This window comes from Equus quagga, chromosome 8, assembly GCF_021613505.1.
Source record: "Equus quagga isolate Etosha38 chromosome 8, UCLA_HA_Equagga_1.0, whole genome shotgun sequence".
In the NCBI taxonomy this organism is placed as follows: Eukaryota; Metazoa; Chordata; class Mammalia; order Perissodactyla; family Equidae; genus Equus; species Equus quagga.
This window is the reverse complement of record NC_060274.1, coordinates 33,315,404-33,336,449: the sequence shown is the minus strand read 5'-3', so window position 1 is coordinate 33,336,449 and position 21,046 is coordinate 33,315,404. Positions and strand designations below refer to the sequence as shown.

The following is a 21,046-nucleotide window of genomic DNA, read 5'->3' as shown; positions in this document are numbered from 1 at the left end:
GTCCTAATCTCAGCTGTCTTGTTACCTTTCATATCCCTTAATGTCTTTGAGTCTTGCTTTAAAAAAAAAATCAATCAAATGAGTTGGAGTGAATAAAGGGGAAGAGGAGATTGTGGTAGAAAATTTCGAAGGTTCCTTCCTTTTCTACAATTCTGTAATTTTTTTTGTGTGTGTGTGAAGAAGATCGGCTGTGAGCTAACACCTATGACCAATCTTCCTCTTTTTGCTTGAGGAAGATTGTTGCTAGACTAACATCTGTGCCAGTCTTCCTCCATTTTGTATGTGCGATGCTACCACAACATAGCTTGGTGAGTGGTGTGTAGGTCTGCACCTGGGATCTGAACCTGCAAACTCCTGGCCACTGAAGCGGAGCGTACAACCTTAACCACTATGCCACTGGGCCAGCCCCTTATTTACTTATTTTTTTATTTTTATTTTTTTCCTTTTTCTCCCCAAAGCTCCCTGGTACATAGTTGTATACTTTTAGTTGTGGGTCCTTATAGTTGTGGCATGTGGGACACTGCCTCAGCATGGCTTGATGAGCGGTGCCATGTCCACGGCCAGGATGTGAACCAGCGAAACCCTGGGCCACTGAAGTGGAGCGTGTGAGCTTAACCAGTCGGCCATGGGGCCGGCCCCTATTTACTTATTTTTAATAAAACTAAAATTGCTGAATTAAGTTCAAGAACTAAGAAAACCTGATGTTTGAAAACATTCTTTCAAGAGAAAACATCTAATAGCATGGGAAGAGTTAGCTGTTTTTTGTTTTTCAGTTTTGGCACAATTCCACCTGCACGTCCCATTAGGAAAGCAGGAGGCTGGTGAGAGGGCTGTGTCTTCTTCGGCTTGAGGTCGAACTATAAGCATGTTTGTGTTCCTGTTAATAACTCATCTCAAACACACCTTTGTAACTTGTATTTCTTTCTTTTGTGTTAGTATTTGCCTCCTTTCTATATGGAGAGAGACCTTCAATTCTACATTGTGGTTATAGAGAACAATACCTAATGCTTAGAGCAAATGCTGATTATTCCTTCTTGATTTTCAGGTCGTTGCAAGACATGAGGATTTACTGGCGCAAGCAACTGGGATTGAGTCTTTGGAAGGTATATCATTAGCTACTACAGGTTATGGAGAGCTAGACCAGGGAGTGGCAAACTTTCTATGTTAAGGGCAGATAGTAAATATTTTAGACTTTGCAGGCCATACCGTCTCCGTTGCAATTTACTAAACTTGTCTGTTGCAGAGTGAAAGTAGCCGGATAATATGTAAATAAATGTGTGACTATGTTACGACAAAGCCTTAATGAAACTTTGCTGAGCTAAACTATCTGGGTTCAAATTTTGTTTTGCCACTCACTACATATGTGACTTTGGACAAGTTACTTAACCTTTTTGTGCCTCCTTTCTATCTATAAAGGAGGAGTATTAATATGTACTAACATGGTGTTATTCCAAGGGTTAAATGAGTTAGCAAAATACTTAGAACAATTCCTGGCGTCTATTTTGTGCTTCTGTAACTGTTAATTCAAACAAAACATCAGCAATGCCCAAGTGGGTGGTCCTGGGAGTAGGCTGGAATTCTTTTCCTGTGTTTGACTTTCTTTGGAATTCTTTTCAATGAAAGTACAGTAGAATAAAAATACACTGGGTTTTTATTTTTAATGAATCCTCTTAATTTTTGTTTGGCTAAATCTTCTATGAATTTTTTTCTCCCTTGATTAAAATGAACTGCATCGCATAAATATGGAATGTTTATATCGTATTTTACATTATCACTTGTGTTGTGATTACTATTATTATTAATCAGTGCATATCAAAAGAAAGCTATGTGATTTTCCCCTATGTTGATCAAATTCTTAAGGAGCCAAGATTTTGCCTTCTTTGATGCAATATTCTTTAATGCTTCCCCCGGTATTTCTTATGTGCTCAAAGGTGTTATTCTCAGCATGTACACAGTTTATAAGACATCCTGAGGAAGGACTTAGTATTTTCAGAAATAATATTTTGGTATTTGAATATTTAGGATAGATTTCAGACTATGTTCTTGGGAAAATTAAGAGACTTTAAGTACTCTCTAACTTACTCTTGGTAATTAAGTTTTTTCATCTCATAGTATTTTTATGTGTTCTGGAAGAATGTAAATAATATTCTGTTTTAGTGGTAATTTTTTTAAACAAATGATAAATGTTGTTTTCTTTTGTAAAAATCCCTAAGGGTGGCGTGGCAGTACATTGATTCTCAGTATATATAGGTGTACAAGAATCATCACAACACAAATACTTCTCATTGTGGTTTTCTTATATGCATTTAGTTCTATAATGTGTTTGTTTTCCCCAGAATGCTTTTCAATGATTACAACATTTAAAATACACTATTAGACTGATTATTAGAATAGTTATCCATTGGATAGCTGCATAGAGTACAAAGGCTGGCTTCTCTGAATTCCTATGATAATCTAAGAATCTTCTCCAGATTGTTTTAACATAAAAAGTCAAAGTATGAATTGGTTGATATTCATTTGAGCATGAGATGTATTTCGAAGCACTATTAGAATGTTATTTTGAGATGCTGAAAAGTAAGTGTGGTATATATTTGAGAATAAATATCCCAACTTCTAGTTCATCTGCTTTTTTCCCCTATATATTTAAAATTTTTGCCATATGAGTAGTTTGGAGGTATATTTATTAAGTCTGTTTTATTAAAAGTTGTCCCCTATTCATTTCTGGTTCATTTATTCATTTAAATATTGAGAATTTGCTGGGTTCCAGGCAGCTGTAACAATACACACAGTCTTTGTCCTTATGGGATTTGGAGGTATGTTTAATTAAGCCTATTTTATTTATTCATTCATTTCTTCACTCAGTCAAATGGTAATTGAGAACTTGTTAGGCACCTGTGAACAACAGACAAAGTTACTGTTCTTATGGAACTTTCATTCTAGATGGGGAAGTAGACAAAAAAAAAGAGCACAAATAGGAAACTTCATATATTTGTAAGTCCTACAGAGAAAATGGGGAGAGGAGGGGGGGTCCCTTACAAGCTAGGATGGTCAGAGGAGGGCTTTAGGAAGCTGACATTTGACTTGAGAGCTGAATGATGAGGAAGAGCCCCCACATGAAGAACTGCGGAGAAGAGTGTTGTAAGCCGAGGGACCAATAAATGGGAAGGCAGGAATTGGCTTGGCATGTTTGAAGGGCGGAAAGAAGGCTAGTATGACTAGAGTTTAGTGAATGAGGGCGAGAGTTATAGATGAGGTTCTTGGAAAGGAATTTTGGTTTTCATTCTAAATCGAGTGGTCAACCATTGGAGGGTTTTTTAATTAGGGGTATTATGTCATAAGATTAATGCTCTAAAAAGGTTTCCGTTGGCTGTCTCTATAAGAAGGCAAGAATAGAATCGGGTACCAATTTGGAAGCTATTAGAATAGTAGAAGTTATGGTGCCTTGGAGCAGAGTGGTGGATGTAAAGGGAGAGAGAAGTGGGTGGGATAAAGTGGGGGCAGAGCTGATAGCATTTGTTGATGGGAAATGAAAGGACTGAGGGAAAAAAGTCACCAAGAGTGATTCCTAAGATCTTAGTCTGAACAATTGGATAGATGATGGTATGAGTAACTGACATGCGTTAGACTGGAGAGGATTATGATTTTGATGGGGCAGAAAGTATCTTACATTTGCTATAAGAAGGGTCAGGGCTGGAGATCTGTGTGTGTGTGTATGTGTGTACATGGATAGGCAGATGTAAAGAAAATCTATATAGATGTATGCACATATGTGTGTGTAAGTGGATATATGTGTGTGTATAAAATCAGTGTTTTAATGAACAGATAGGGATTTCATTCAGATCCAATATTTTAAGTATTAAGAGGAATTGTAGATGGAGCAGAGAACATGGCTGAGCATCAGTCTCGGCGTACTCCAGCATGGAGAGATCTAACGAAGGAGGAGTAGGAGCAACTAATGAGAGGGGAGGAAACCCAGGTGTGTGATGACTGCAAGCCTAGAGAAAAAATGTTTTAGGGAGGGAGTGGTTTAACTATGTTATGAATTTCTGAGATTTCGAACAAGATAGAGACAAAACTGGTAATAGAATTTGGCATGTTGGAGATTTCTGGTGACCTTGATAAGATCTGTTTGGGTGGAGTATGTTTGAAAGCCTGTTGAGATCGGGTTGTGGAGACAATAAAATGTGAGGAAGTGATGATAACAAGTCAGGGCAGTTTATTCTTGTGGGCTCACGGTCAATGAACTGTAAAAGCAGCAGAAAAATGGGCGTCCTCGGGTCCAGGGAGGATTCTGTTGGAATGAGCCATAGGAAAGCATATTTGTATGCTGACAGGAACGTGTAGAAGTTCCAATACTCATATATGACAACATTCTGTAGTTCAATTTATTTAGAATACTATGTTTCAAAACTGCAACTATGCCAATTGAATATAGAAACTGAGTTTTGAAGAGTGGAATTTTAAATAATTAAATCTGTAATATTGGGAAGCCTATTTTTAGGCATAAAGTAGTAAAATTGAAGATCTGTTTTCCTGAAAACATTTTTACATTTTTTTGAAAAGTTCTTTATCATGTTGTTTAAACAGAGAGTAAAGGCAATAATATACTTGCTGTCCACGTTTATTACTTATCTAGCATATGATTAATTAATTGAATAAATTTTTGTTGACTACTTGCCATAGGAAGTAGTCTGAGTTAGGCTCTGGTCATACAGTAGTGAATGAAAAAGATCCTGTCCCTGTGGCCAGGTGATTAAGTTTGTGCACTTGCTTTGGCGGCCCCGGGGTTTACCGGTTCCACTCATGGGCCCAGACACGGCACTGCTTGTCAAACCATGCTGAGGTGGCATCTCACATAGCACAACTAGAAGGACCTACGGCAAGAATATACAACTATCTACTGGGGACCTTTGAGGAGAAGAAGAAAAAAAAAAGTATCAACAACAGATGTTAGCTCAGGTGCCAGTCTTTAAAAAAAAAAAGATTATCACTAACCTCTAGGAATTTATAGTGTAGTGAGAGAGTAAAACATTAAACAGATATACAAATGGATATATAATTTCCTACTGTAATTAGTACCAAGAAGGAAATGTATGCTGTAGAAGAAAATAACAAGAATCTAAATTAGTTGGGGGAATCTGTTAGTGACTGTTTCTGTTAAGCCAAGGCTTGAGCAAATAGTGGGAGTTAATTCAGTAGGAGCCTGGGGTGGGGTTGGGGTTGGAAAGAGTATGCCAGGCAGGGAGTACACCATTTCCAGGTCGGGCAGGGCCTTGTAGACCAAGCTGTGGACTTTAATGTAGTTTTAACATAGGAGTGAAGGAGACTGGAAGGGTTTGGGTACAGGAATGTTATGACACAATTTGCACTTTGCAGTTTGCACTCAGGCTTCTTTTTTTTAAATAATTGTAATAGAATACACATTGATATGAAATCTCTGTCATCCAGTGGCATTAATTACATTTACAGTGTTGTGCGAGCATCACTATCTGGTTCCAGAACTTTTCCTTCGCCCCAAACAGGAGCCCTGTACCCATTAAGCAGTCCCTCCTCGTTCCTCGTCAGACTTCTTTAGTGGAGCAAGGGCTGGAGGGGGAGACTAGAGGCTTTTACAATTGTGCAGGTAAAAGATATTGGTTGCTTAGATTATGATGGTGGCAGAAAAAATGGAAATTTTCCTCTATATATGTGCATATATATTTTTTCTTTTAATTTTTTACCCGATTTAAGTTCTTATAAATTTGTAAAGTAACGTAAGCTGTTGTGTTTCCCTAGGTGTTCTTCAGCTGATGCAGACGAGAATCGGGGCTTTACAGGGGGCTCTTGATAGGTACTGTTGTTCATTTTGTAAATCAGTGGAATGGAGAGATTTTTATCCGTTGAGATTTTGGAGATGATTTTATTATCACTCCTCTCTTTATTTTTCCTCTTAGGATGAAAGCAAAAATTGTTGAGCCGTACAATAAAATAGTAGCCCGTACCGCACAGCTGGCAAGACTTCAGGTAGGATCTCACTTTTCATTTTTTTATACTTTGTTATTCATTTTATTTTTAAAAGTGGACAAATTTCAAGACATAAATTCTGAGGAAGTAAAAGAATTTGAGAGAAAAGGGGAAAATACTAAAGAGCTCTAAAATAAGATATCTAGTTAAAAAAATACAAATATAAACTACTATTGAAGTGAGTTATTTTCACTTATTATTGCAGTGTATGATCATTTACTAACTTCTTACAATTCAAAATTATTTCTTTTAATAATAGAAAGAAACCTGACATTTATTAAATTCTTACGGTTATGCTATGATCAAATGTAAAAAGCCAAACCTATAACTTGTTCGAATAGCAAGGACATGTGCATTATTGATGAAATTCAGTATTTGACTAAAATTTAGTGATTTTCTACTTTTATGAGCAAGATACATAGAATACTTTTTGTTTTATTTTCCACATAGTTTCCATGATTATTCAAGAACTATTTACCTATAGTTAAATATGTAGATTGTTTCAGACTTTTTGCAATTGTAGGTACTACTGCTGTAAATAATTTTAGACATACAGCTTTTTCCTCCCGTTGGATTTTCTTGGGAAATCTAGTAACTTGGCACTCCATTTTACAAAGACAAGGTAAATTCTCTCGGATTCCGCTCCTTTCGTTTTTATGTTTTATTAATGTAATCTGAGGGCCTGATACTGCCCTGTCATTTTGTTTCCTTGTGTCTTTTATTAGCAACACATTTCCCTTCTCCCTTGGTGATCTCATTTACCATTTTTCTGTCAACACTCTCTCCTTTCCCCCTTGGTTTCCTTATTTCTTACTGGTTTTTCTGCAGTCATACTGTTTTATCCATGCCCCCTGTCCTCACCTTAAATAACCAGGTTTATAATATCTAATGTCTGCTGTGTGCCAGACCTTTGGGAATCACAGATAATCATGGTGCCTTCCTCCAGTTCATTTCACATCACCAACCTTACCCTACTGTGGACACTGGCCTGAGGCTCTGGTGCTGGAGGCGACCTTATGACTGGAGTTTTCTCTCAAGGAGCTGATAGGAGAGTAGGGGAGACAGAAAGAGGATTATAATGTGTTGTAATAAAGGCAGTAATAGTGGTAAACTCTACAGAATGTTTACTGTATGCTCAGTGCTTTACCTGTATTATCTTATTTATTCCTGATAGTGATCCTAAGAGATTGTTTATAGACAGAGACATTGAAAGTTTTCCATCATTTTACTTTTAACCTATTTCTGTCTTATATTTAAAGTGCATTTCTTGCAGGCAGCATATAGTTGGGTCTCGCTTTTTTAATCAAAATCTGCTTTTGATTGGGATGCTTGGACTATTTACATTTAATGTGATTATTGATACTTAATGTGATATTATTGATCTAGGTTTCAGTCTGTCATCTTATCTGTTTTGTATTTGTCCTATTTGTTCTTTGTTCCTTTTTTCCCCTTTTTCTGCCTTCCTTTTGAGTTAATTGAGTATATTTATGATTCTTTTTACTTCCTTTTTTGGCTTATTAGCTATAACTCTTGTTTTTTTTATTTTACTGGTTGCTGTAGGAGGTGTAGAATACGTTTTAACTTCTCAGTGTACCTTCCAGGGGTACTATACATAGTGTAAGAACCTTACAGTAGTAGACTTTCATTTCTTCCCTCCTAGCTTTTGTACTATCATACATTTTACTTTTATGTATGTTCGAAAGCTCACAATATATTGTTATTGTCTTTGTTTAAACAGTCATTTTTAAAGAGATTTAAAAAGAAAATCTTAGATATTTATCTATGCAGTTACCATGCTCTTCTTTCCTTTGATTAGATCCATTTTTCTTGTAGTGTGGATCTGCTATTGATGAATTCTTGCAGCTTTTATGTGTCTAAAAATGTCTTTGTTTCATCCTTGATTTTGAAAGATACTTTTACTGGACGTAGAATTCTAGATTGAATCATTTGTCTTTTAGTACCTTAAATACACTGCTTGACTGTCTTCTTTGCATTGTGTCCTGTGAGATATCTGTTACCGTTATCTTTGTTTCTCTGCACATGATGGCTTTTTTCCCTCACTCTGTTTTTAAGGTTTTCACTTTATCACTGAGTTTTGAGCAGTTAGATTATGATGTACCTTGGCATAGTTTCTGTGTGTGTCTGTGTGTTTATTTTTGCCTGTGGTTCACTGAGCTGCTTGGATCTGTGGGTTTAAAATTTTCATCATAAATGAAAAATTTGTGGCCACTATTGCTCCAAATATTTTTTTCTGTCCCTCCCTTTTCCAATCCTTTGAGGACTACAGTTACCTCTCCTTTGGGGACTGTAATTACAAATAGACTAGGCGTCTTCACTGTGTCCCACAGATCACTGGATGCTCTGTTCGTTTTTTACCCCACAGTCTTCTTTCCCCATGTTATTTTATTTTGGATACTTTCTATTGCTTTGTCTTCAAGTTCAGTAGTCATTTCTTCGTCTAATCTGCCCCAGATCTCATTCAGTGTATTTTTCATTTCAGACATTTTTGTTTTCATTTTTAGAAGTTTGATTTGGGTCTTTTTTGTACTTTCTATTTATCTGCCTTTTTGAACATATGGAGCACTACTGAAATAAATGTTTTAAAGTCTTTGCTAATTTATAGTGTGCCAGTTTTAGAATATTTCTATCACTGCAAAAAGATCCTTTATGTCTGTTTGCCAGTGTCTTGTTCCGTTTGGGCTGCTGTATCAATACCATAGACTGGGTGGCTTATGAACTGCAAAAATTGATTTCTGACATTTCTGGACACTGGAAGTCTGAATCAGGGTGCCAGCATGGTTGCGTTCTGGTGAGGGCCCTCTTCTGTGTTGCAGATAGTCATTTTCTTGTTGTTTCCTCACATGGCGAACAGGGAGAGAGAGCTCTCTGGGGTCCCTTTTATAAGGGCACTGATCCCATTCATGAGGGCTTCGCTCTCATGGCCTCATTACCTCCCAAAGGCCTCACCTCCTAATACCATCACATTGGGGGTTAGGATTTCAACATAGGAATTTTAACATTCAGTCCATTCTAGCCGTCAATCCCTGTTCCCCCTCTAGGCAAATGCTAATTTGCTTTCTGTCTCTCTGGACTTGCCTTTTCTGGTGATTTCATATAAGTGGAATCATACAAGATAGAGTCTTTTGTGTCTGACTTCTTTCATTTTGCATAATGCCTTTGAGGTTCGTCCATGTTGTAGAATGTCATCAGTAATTTGTTCTTTTTTTTATTGTTGAATAGTGTTCTGTTTTATGGATGTACCACATTTTGTTCATCCATTCACCAATTGATGGACATTTGGATAGTTTCCAGATATTGGCTTTTATAAATAATGATGCTATGAAAATTTGCTTACATGTGTTTGTGTGGACCCATGGTTTCATTTCTCTTAGGTGGATTTCTAAAAATGGATTTGCTGAGTGCTATAGTAAGTTTTAGTTTTTTAAGGAACTAGCATATTTTTTTCCAAAGTGTCTATACCATTTTACATTCCCACGAACAATGTTTGAGGGTTCCAGTGTCTACACATCCTCGTCAACACTTGTTATTCTTTTTTTGAGTATGGCCATTCTAGTAGTTGTGCAGTGGTATATCTTGTTATGGCTTTAGTTTACATTTCTTAAATGACAAATGATATTGAGCATCTTTTCATGTGCTTATTAGTCATTAGTACACCTTTAATCTATTCAGTCTGTTCCTATCTTATAGCTGTTTTAAAACTGGGTTATCTTACTGTTGAGTTGTAGGAGTTTTTTTGTATATTGTGATACAAGTACTTTATCTGATACATGATTTGCAAATATTTTCTCCCACTTGGTGGGTTGTCTTTTTGTTTTGTTCATCATTTCCTTTGCCTTGCAGAAGCTCTTTAGTCTCATGTAGTCCCATTTATTTATTTTTTCTTTTGTTTCCTGTGCCTGAGTAGACATGGTATTCAAAAAGATTCTACTAAGACCAATGTCAAAGAGTGTACTGCCTGTGTTTACTTCTAGGTATTTTATGGTTTCAGGTCTTACATTCAAGTCTTTAAACCATTTTGAGTTAATTTTTGTGTATGGCAGAAGATAATGGTCTACTTTCATTCTTTTACACATGGCCGTCCAGTTTTCCCAACACCATTTATTGAAGAGACTTTCCTTTCTTCATTGTGTGTTCTTGGCTCCTTTGTCGAAGAATTGCTGTCCATAAATGTGTGATTTTATTTCTGGGCTTTCAGTTCTTTTCCGCTGATCTGTGTGTCTGTTTTTCTGCCGGTGCCATGCTGTTTTGATTACTATGGCTTTGTAGTATACTTTGGAATCAGGGATTGTGATGCCTCCAGCTTTGTCCTTTTTTCTCAGGATTGCTTTACCTATTTGGGGTCTTTTGTTGCCCCATGTGAATTTTAGGATTCTTTGTTCTATTTCTGTGATAAATGTCATTGGAATTCTGATTGGGGTTGCATTGAATCTGTAGATTGCTTTAGGTATTATGGACATTTTAAGTATGTTTATTCTTCCAATCCATGTGCATGGAATATCCTTCCATTTCTTTATGTAATCTTCAATTTCTTTTAATAGTGTCTTATAGTTTTCAGTGTATAGGTGTTTCACCTCCTGGGTTAAATTTATTCCTAGATATTTTATTGTTTTTGTTGTAATTATAAATGAGATTGTATTTTTGAGTTCTCTTTCTATTAGTTCAATATTAGTGTACAGAAATACAACTGATTTTTTAAGTTGATTTTGTACCTGCAACTTTGCTGAAGTTGTTGATTATTTCTAATAGTTTTCTGGTGCATTCTTTAGGGTTTTCTGTATATAAGATCATGTTGTCTATAATCAATGAGAGTTTCACTTCTTCCTTTCCAATTTGGGTATCTTTTCTTTCTTTTTCTTGCTTAATTCCTCTGGTCAAACCTCCAGGATTGTGTTAAATAGGAGTGGTGAGAGTGGGCACCCTTGTCTTGTTCCTGCTCTCAGAGGGATGGCTTTCAGTTTCTCACTGTTGAGTATGATGTTGGCTGTGGGTTTGTCTTATATGGCCTTTATTATGTTGAGGTACTTTCCTTCTCTATCCATTTTATTGAGAGTTTTTATCATCAATGGATTTTGGATCTTGTCAAATGCTTTCTCTGCATCTATTGAGGTAATCATATGATTTTTGTTCCTCATTTTGTTAATGTGGTGTATCACATGATTGATTTGCAATGTTGAACCATCCCTGTGTCCCTGGTGTAAATCCCACTTGATCATGGGTCTATGATATTTGTAATGTATTGCTGTATTCAATTTGCCAATATTTTGTTGAGGATTTTTGCATCTATGTTCATCAGTGATATTGGCCTGTAATTTTCCTTCTTTCTGTTGTCTTTATCTGGTTTGGTATCGTGCTAATGTTGACCTCATAGAATGAGTTAGGAAGTGTTCTGTCTTCTTCAATTTTTTGGAAGAGTTTGAGAAGGATAGGTACTAAATCTTCTTTGAATGTTTGGTATAATTCTCCAGAGAAGCCATCTGCTCCTGGCCTTTTGTTTTTTAGGATGTTTTTGATTACTGTTTCAATCTCTTTACTTGTGATTGGTCTATTCAGAATCTCTATTTCTTCTTGATTTAGTTTTGAGAGGTTGTATTATTCTAAGAATTTATCCATTTCTTCTACATTATCCAAATTCTTGACATAAAGTTTTTCATAGTATTCTCTTATAATCCTCTGTACTTCTGTGGTATCCGTTGTAATTTCTCCTCTTTCATTTTAAATTTTATTTATTTCAGCCTTCTCTCTTTTTCTTAGTGAGTCTGGCTAAGAGTTTGTCAATTTTGTTTATTATCTGAAAGAACCAGGGCTTACTTTCATTGATCCTTTTGTGCAGTTTTTTTAGTCTCTATTTCATTTATTTCTGCTCTACTTTTCATAATTATTTCCCTCCTTCTCCTGACATTGGCCTTTGTTGGTTGTTTTTTTCTAGTTCCGTTAGGTATAGTTTAAGATTCCTTATTTGAGATTTTTCTTGTTTGTTGAGGTGGGCTATATTGTTATGAATTTCCCTCTCAGAACCACTTTTGCTGCATCCCATAAGAGTTGGTATGATGTATTTTCATTTTAATTTGTCTACAGGTACTTTTTGCTTTCTCCTATGATTTCTTCATTGATCCAGTGGTTTTTCAGTAGCATGTTGTTTAGTCTCCATACATTTGTGACTTCCCCAGTCTTTTTCTTGTAGCTGCTTTTAGTTTCATAGCATTATGGTTGGAAAGCTGCTTGATATGATTTCAGTCTTCTTAAATTCATTGAGGCTTGCCTTGTTTCCCAATATATGGTCTATATTTGAGAATGTTCTGTGTGCACCTGAGAAGACTGTGTACTCTGCTGGTTTTGGATGGAATGTTCTATATGTATCAAGTCCATCTGATCTAGGTTTTCCTTTAAGTCCACTATTTTCTTGTTGACTTTCTGTCTGGATGATCTATTCATTGATGTAAGTGGGGTGTTGAGGTCTCCTACTATTATTGTGTTACTGTCAGTTTGTCCCTTTAGGTCTGTTAATAGTTGCGTTATATACTTTGTTGCTCCTGTGTTAGGTGTGCGTATATTCATAAGTGTTATGTCCTCTTGGTGGAATGTCCCTTTTATCATTATCTACTGGCCCTCTTTGCCTCTCATTGTCTTTTTTATCTTGAAGTCTGCTTTGTGTGATGTGAGTTTAGCAACACTTGCTTTCTTTTACTTTCCATTTGCTTGGAATATTGTCTTCCATCCCTTCACTCTGTGCCTGTGTTTGTCTTTAGAGCTGGGATGTGTTTCCTGGAGGCAGCGCATTGCTTGGTCTTGTTTTTTAATCCATGCAGCCACTCTGTGTCTTTTGATTGGAGAATTCAATCCATTATCATTTAGAACGATTATTGATATATGAAGGATTTTATCTCTTCTTTTCCAGTTGTTCAATATTTCCCTTGTTTCTCTTCCCTTGTATTTCTGACTGCCATTTCAGTTTGGTGGTTTTCTGTGATGCTTTTCTCTTTATTTATGGTTAGTGTCTCTGCTCTGATTTTTTGTTTAGTGCTTACCATGAGATTTGTATAAAAGATCTCGTAGCTGAGATAGTCCTTTGTCTGATAGCCTATCATCTCCAGTAGCCTAGGCAGCTTCCGTCCTTTTTCTCTTCCCTAAGTTATTGTTGTCACAAATTATTCTCTTTTGTGTTGTGAGTTTCTGATTAAAATGAAGTGTTTATTGTTGTTTTTGATGCTTTCCTTCCCTGTATCTTTCGTTATAATTAAGTGTTTAGTAACCTATTCTGACAGAGAGCTGCACTTATCTGATTTTTTTCTATTTATCTCCTTCCTCAAAGCATTGTAAACCTTTGCCTTTTTGTTTCAGGTATCAGGGCATCCTTGATCCTTTCTCGTAAGGGAGGTCTGGTGGTGATGAACTCCCTCAGCTTTTGTTTATCTGGGAAAGTTTTTATTTTTCCATCGTATCTGACAGATAGTTTCACTGGATAGAGTATTCTTGGCTGGAGGTTTTTGTCTTTCAGTATTTTGAATATATCATTCCAATCTCTCCTAGCCTGTAAGGTTTCTGCTGAGAAATCTGCTGAAAGCCTGATAGGGATTCCTTTATAGATATTCTCTTCTTCCTTGCTGCCTTTAATGTTTTTTTCTTTGTTGTTGACTTTTGCCAGTTTTACTACTGTGTTTCTGGGAGAAGGTCTTTTTGCATTGATGTAATTAGGAGGTAGTAATTAGTTTGTAAGTCCAATCCCTTCCCCAGGTTTGGGGAGCTAATATTTCATTGAACAAGTTCTCTGCTCCTTTCTCCCTCTCTGTTCCCTCTGGAATACCTGTAATCCTTATGTTGCATTTCCTTATTGAGTTGCATATTTCTCAAAGACTTTCTTCATTTCATTTTAGTCTTAGCTCTCCTCCACCTGAAGCATTTTTATATTTCTGTCCTCTAAATTACTAATTCTGTCCTCCATAATACCAGCTCTGTTTTTAAAGATTTTTAGATTTTTTTTTTAAATTTCATTCATTGTGTTCTTCATCTCTGGAATTTCTGTTCGGGTTTTTTTTTTTTTGTTGGAGTTTCAATCTCTTTTGTGAAGAATTCATTCTGCTCATTAATTTTATTCCTGAGTCCATTGACCTGTCTTTCTGAGTTTTCTTCTAAGTTGTTGAGTTTCTTTATGACAACTAGTTTGAATTCTCTGTCATTTATATTGTAAATTTCTGTGACTTCAGGATTGATTTCTGGAGACTTGTCATTTTCCTTATGCTCTGCAGTGTTAATGTACTTCTTTAAGTGTTTGATGAAGTGGTCCTTTGCCAGTGCATAGTGGTAGTATCAGGTTGCAGATTCCATCTGCCACCTCTGGTTTTGGGGCAGGAGCTGTGTTTTCTGATCCTGCCCTGTCTGCTGGAAGTTGTGTCAGTAGGGTTGTCTGCATTTGCCCATTGGCTACAGCTGCTTGGCAGGTATGCACACACACATAGGCACTCTGGTGTGGAACTGCTGCCTTGGCTGGAAACTGGACAAGCTGGTGCACTAGGCAGGAGGGTAGCGCAGGGGCACTTTCTTTTGTGCACATGGTCTGCTCTGTGCTCACGGGTGGTTCACCTCATTGCTGCACTTGGAGAGGGCACCCACATAGTGGCTGAAACTCACCACTTCGTGTGGAGTGTTCCTGTGGGCTGGGCTGCAACTCTGAAAGAGAAAGTGTCCATGTGCAGGCCTGCCTGCTCCCCTGCCTCCTCTTACAGTCATGCACCAACTGCTGCATGAGGACCCACGACCTGGTGTCCTGCTGCTGGGGAGGGAGGGGATCAGCTCACCTTCCACTGCTTCTCAGGGGTCCAGTACCCCCACCTTCAGATGTATGGCTGTGTGGATCTCTCAGATGTTCTGTTGTTCTTAGTAGGGAACCTTCTGTTGGTTAGTGAATGTCCATTTGGTTGTAGCTTAGGGGGAAGAGACTAAGGAAATAGCTCACTCTGCCATGATGATGACGTCACTCACACGACTGATCACCTTTAAATCTGGCATGTTTGCATGTCTGAGGTGGTCTTGGGTCTAGGCTTGAAACTGCCACGTTTCCATTTCCCTAAATTCATAGTCATTTCAGGTGCCAGAGTGAGCATGGAAGGCAGGAGAGGAACACTTTCCCTGCAGCAAGTTACAAAGAAGCAAAATAAATCCTTAGGGTATTTATCGTCTCTGAAGCAACTTCAGTCCAACCCCTAGGTTCAAAATGAACCCCCAGTACATCCTAAGCGTGTGGGCCAGTCTTTAGGTCTGTGTCAGCTTTCAGTCCCCTTGGCTGCTGTGTGGCACCAGGAGAAGTTTGAGAGAGGCGACTTGATGTGGCGGGTCTCCCAGGAATCAGTGAGAAGTGTGGGTGGGGGCACCGGGTGAGATAGGGAAGGGGTGACAGCACTTGGTAGAGGAGAGCTCTGTGCTTTTTGCCTGGGCACCAGGAATTGCTCCACCTCCTTGGGGCCAGGTTGTGTGGGGTTCTGGCCAACTCAGCCAAGGGCATTGAGACCCCATTGCGGCCTGAGTGCCTGGCTCACTTGGTCACGACTGAAAGTGCCGCTTGGGAGTGAGTGGCTGGTGGACAACTCTTAAGATTTTTTGAGGGACCTCTGTACTGTTTTCCATAGTGGCTCATCAATTTACATTCCCACCAACAGTGTGTGAGGGTTCCCTTTTCTCCACATCCTCACCAACTCTTGCTTTTGGTCTTTTTAATAATAACCATTTTAACAGGTGTGAGGTGCTGTTTCATTGTGGTTTTTCTTTTTTTTGAGGAAGATTAGCCCCGAGCTAACTACTCCCAATCCTCCTCTTTTGCTTTTTCCTGAGCTAACATCCATGCCCATCTTCTGCTTTATATGTGGGATGCCTACCACAGCATGGCTTTTGCCAAGCGGTGCTGTGTCCGCACCCAGGATCCAAACTGGCAAACCGGGCAGCCAAAAAGCAGAGCATGCAAACTTAACCACTGGGCCACTGGGCCGGCCCCTCATTGTGGTTTTGATTTGTATTTCCCTAAGATTAGTGATGTTGAGCATCTTTTCATGCGTTTGTTGGCCGTCATATGTTTTCTTTGGAAAAATGCCTATTCAAGTCCTCTGCCCAGTTTTTAATCTAGTTGTTTTATTTTTTTGACATTAAGTTGTGTAAGTTCTTTATATATTTTTGTTATTAGCTTTTTAGTTTGATGTAATCCTATTTGTTTATTTTTGCTTCTTTTGCCCTTGCCAGAGGAGACTGGCTCTCAAAATATTGCTAAAACTGATGTCAAAGATCTGACTGCCTGTATTTTCTTCTAGGAGTTTTATGGTTTCAGATCTTACCTTCAAGTTTTAATCCATTTTGTGTATTTTTGTGTGTGGTGTAAGATAGTGGTCCAGTTTTATTCTTTTGCATGTAGCTGTCCAGTTTTCCTAACACCATTTATTGAAGATACTGTCTTTTTCCCATTATATATTTTTGCCTTCATTGTCACAGATTAATTGACCACATAAGTGTGAGTTCATTTCTGGGCTCTATTCTTTGACCTCTGTGTCTGCTTTCTGCCAGTCCCATGCTGTTTTGATTACCTAGCTTTGTAGTATAGTCTGCAATCAGGGAATGTGATGCCTCCAGCTTTGTTCCTCCTCAAGGTTGCTGTGGCTATTTGGGGTGTTTTGTGATTCCATACAGATTTTAGGATTCTTTGTTGTAAAAGTGCCATTGGTATTTTGATGCAGATTGCTTTGAATTTGTGGATTGCTTTGGGTAGTATGGACAATTTAGCAATATTCTTCCAGTGCGTGAGATGGTGTATCTATTTATTTGTGTCACTTCAATTTCTTTTATCAGTTTCATATTTTTCAGAGTACAGGTCTTTCAGCTCCCTGGTTAAATTTATTCCTAAGTAGTTTATTCTTTTGATGCCATTGCAAATGGGATTGTTTTAAAATTTCCTCTTTCTGACGGCTTATTAGTTTATAGAAACGCAACTGATTTTTGTATATTAATTTTGTATCCTGCAACTTTACTGAATTCATTTATTCTACCAGTTTCTAGATGAGTCTTTAGGGTTTTCTATATATACTGTCTTGTCATCTGCAAGTAGTGGCAGTTTTACTTTTTCCTTTCCGATTTGGATGCCCTTTATTTCTTTTTCTTGCCTAGTTGCTGTGGCCTGGATTTACAGTACTATGTTGAATAACAGTGGTGAGAGTGGGTATCCTTGTCTTGTTCTTGATCTTAGAGGAAAAGCTTTCAGCATTTCATTGTTGAATCTGTTAGCTGTGTGTTTGTCATATATGGCTTTTATTTTGTTGAAGTACGTTTCTTCCGTACCCACTTTGACAAGAATTTTTATCATAAATCGATGTTGAATTTTGTCAAATGTTTTTTCTGCATCTATTGAGGTGATCATGTGATTTTTATTCTTCATTCTGTTAGTGTTCCATCACATTGATCGATTTTGTGGTTGTCGAACCATCCCTGTGTCCCTGGAATAAATCCCACTTGATCATTGTGTGTGATCTTTTTAATGTATTGTTGAATTTGGTTTCCTGGTGTTTTGTTGAGGATTTTTGCATCAGTGTTCATCAGAGATATTAGACTGTAATTTTCTGTTCTTGTGGTGTCTTTGTCTGGTTTTGGTATCAGGATAATGATGGCCTCATAAACAGAGTTTGGAAGTGTTCCTTCCTTTTCAACTTTTTGGAATAAATTGAAAGGGAAAAGTATTAACTTTTCTTTAAATGTTTCATTTAATTCACCTGGGAAGCTCTCTGGTCCTGGACTTTAGTTTTTTGGAAATTTTTAAATTACTGATTCAATTTCATTACTTGTAATCGATCTATTAAGATTTTCTATTTCTTCATGATTCAGTCTTGGAAGGATATGTATTTCTAGGAATTTATCCATTTCTTCTAGTTTGTCCTGTTTATTGGTATATAATTGTTTGTAGTAGTCTCTTACGATCCTTTGTATTTCTGTGGTGTCAGTTGTAACATTTCCAGTTTCAGTTCTCATTTTATTTATTTGGGTCCTTTCTCTTTTTTTCTTGATTAGTCTGGCTAAAGGTTTACCGATTTTGTTTATCTTTTTCTTTTTTCAGGGGTGAGTGAGGAAGATTGGCCCTGAGTCAACATCTGTTGCCAGTGTTCCTCTTTTTCTTGAGGAAGATTGTCACTGAGCCAACATCTGTGCCAGTCCTCCTCCATCTCGTATGTGGGATGCCACCACAGCATGGCCCAGTGAGTGGTGTGCAGGTCCACACCCAGGACCTGAACCTGTGAACCCCAGGCTGCTGAAGCAGAGCACATGAACTTAACCACTATGCCATGAGGCAAGCCCCGATTTTGTTTATCTTTTTAAAGAATCAGCTTTAGGGGCTGGTCCTGTGGTCAAGTGGTTAAGTTTGCATGCTCCACTTCAGGGGCCCAGGGATTCACTAGTTTGGATCCTGGGTGTGGACCTAGCACCACTCATCAGGCCATGGTGAGGCAGCGTCTGACATAATAGAACTAGAAGAACCTACAACTAGAATATACAACTGTGTACTGGCGGTTTTTGGGAGAAGAAGAAGGAAAAAAAATGATTTCCGTTTTTCTGTTAACTCTGAGCTGTTTTCTTCTTTTTCTGAGTCCTTTAGGTGTAAAGTTAGATTTTTTATTTAAGATTATTCTTACTTCTTGAGGTAGGCATTTATTGCTATGAACTTCCCTCTTAGAGCTTTTGCTATATCCCATGGGTTTTGGAAAGTTGTATTTCCATTTTCATTTGTCTCAAGGTATTTTTTGATTTTCTCTTTGATTTCTTCATTGACCCATTGGTTGTTTAGTGGCATGTTGTATAGACTCCACATGTTTGTGCTTTTTCCAATGTTCTTTTTGTAATTGATTTCTAGTTTCATATCATTGTGGTTGGAAAAGATGCTTGATACGATTTCCATCTTCATAAATTTTTTGAGACTTGTTTCATGGCTTAACGTGATCTATCCTGCAGAATGTTCTGTGTGCACTCAAAAAGCATTCTTCAGTTTTTGGATGCAATGCTCTATATGTATCTGTTAAGTCTGTCTTGTATAAGGTGTCACTTAAGGTTGATATGTTCTTAGTGATTTTCTGTTTAGATGATCGACCCATTGATGTATGTGGGGTATTAAAGTCCCCTAATATTATTTTATTGCTCCCTGTTTCTCCCTTTAGGTCAGTAAATAGTTGCTTTATATATTTGGGTACGTAAATATTTACAAATGTTTTATTCTCTTTTTGGATTGACTCCTTTATTATCATGCAATGTCATTCTTTGTCTTTTGTTAGAGTCTTTGTTTTAAAGTCTGTTTGGTCTGATAATGAGTATTGTTACCACAGCTTTCTTTTCATTTCCATTTGCATGGAATGTCTTTTTCCATCTCTTTACTTTGATTCTGTATGCGTCTTTAGTTCTGAAGTGAGTCTTTTGTAGGCAGCATATATATGGGTCCTATTTTTTTATCCATTCAGCCACCTTATATCTTTTGATTGGAGCATTTAGTCCATTTACATTTAAAGTAATTATTGATAGGTATGTACTTATTGCCATTTTGTTGTTTTCTGGGTTTTTTTTAGTTCTTCTCTTCCTTTCTTCTTCTCTTGATCTCTTTCCATGTGGTTTGATGGTTTTCTTTAGTGTTATGTTTGTGTTACTTTCTTTTTATTTTTTCTGTATCTGAAACTGAGGATGAAGGAGTTAAAATTTCCCTGGATTAGAGTGAAACTGTGCCTTGTACCCAGAAGGTTAATGTGGGAAACAAAATAACCAAAGTTTTTGAGCTTGCTTTGCATAACAGCAGGAGAGCCTCTGATAAGAGAGGAACTTGGTGACCAGCCCCTGCTTGACCAAACATGTTGTAGGAACATTGAGAAGCTAAAGTGACTGATTATAATCTTTAGACATCAAAGACTGAAAATCCACCATGTGCAGCACATAGAACAGACAGTCACACATGTGCAGAGGACTCTTAGAACTTCAGCCCCCAAGGCCACGTGGCCCCCCCCCTTACCTAAAACCCCAAATAAAAATCCTTGCTTGTGGCTTTTCAGGGTATTCAGGATTACAGTGTTAGCTGCCTGTTCCCCTTGCTCAGTGCTTTGCAAAAAAATTGCTACGTTCTTTCACTACACCTCGTTTCAGAGATTGACTTCCTGTGTGACAGGTGAGCAAACTCACTTCGGGTTCAATACCATATCTCGTGTAGGTATTTGGATTGTGGTTATCATGAGGTTCATATTTATTGAACTGTGTATGTCTAGCAGTCTATATTAAGGTGATAGTCACTTAAGTTTAAACTCATTCTAAAAGCACTACATTTTTACTCCCCCCCATGTTTTATGTTTTTTACATCATATTTTACATGTTTTCTTTCGTGTGTCCCTTAAGTACTAATTGTAGTCATAGTTGATTTTACTACTTTTGTCTTTTAATCTTCATACTAGCTGTGTAATAGGCTGATCCATTGCCCTTACTAAATGTTTGCCTTTACAAATGAGATTTTGTCTTTCATATACAGTTTTGTGTCGCATATCAACAGGAATACGTTCTTAGAAATGTGTCATGAGGCAATTTCTTCATTGTGTGAATGTCATAGAATGTACTTACACAAACCTAGATGATGTAGTCTACTATACATCTAGGCTATATGGTACTGAATTTATGGGACTGCCATTGCATATGTGGTCTGTCATTGACTGAAACATTGTTATGGGGTGCCATGACTATGTTTTTTAATTTCTAGTTATGGCCTTTTCTGCTTATTGAAGCCCCTTTAATATGTCTTGTAAGACCATTTTAGTTGTGGTCAACTCCTTTAGGTTTTGTTTGTCTGGGAAACTCTTTATCTCTCCTTCAATTCTGAATTATATCTTTGCTGGGTAGAGTATTCCAGGTTGTAAGTTTTTTCCTTTCAGCATTCTGAATATATCATGCCACTCCCTTCTGGACTGCAAAGTTTGTGCTGAAAAATAAGCTAATAGTCTTATGGGGGTTTCCTTGCCTGTGACTTGTTCTTCTCTTGCTG

At 37.5% G+C, this 21,046-nt stretch overlaps 1 protein-coding gene across 1 annotated transcript in view; it reads left to right on the top strand.

The window, feature by feature from the left end:
• Positions 1-21,046, top strand: part of COG5 (component of oligomeric golgi complex 5) — a 336,800-nt gene that overhangs the window by 5,976 nt on the left and 309,778 nt on the right. Inside the window, exons 3-5 of the mRNA XM_046670005.1 lie at positions 1,046-1,103; positions 5,776-5,830; positions 5,934-6,003. Of these exons, the coding sequence (XP_046525961.1) occupies positions 1,046-1,103; positions 5,776-5,830; positions 5,934-6,003 (183 nt within the window). The remainder of the gene's footprint in view (positions 1-1,045; positions 1,104-5,775; positions 5,831-5,933; positions 6,004-21,046) is intronic.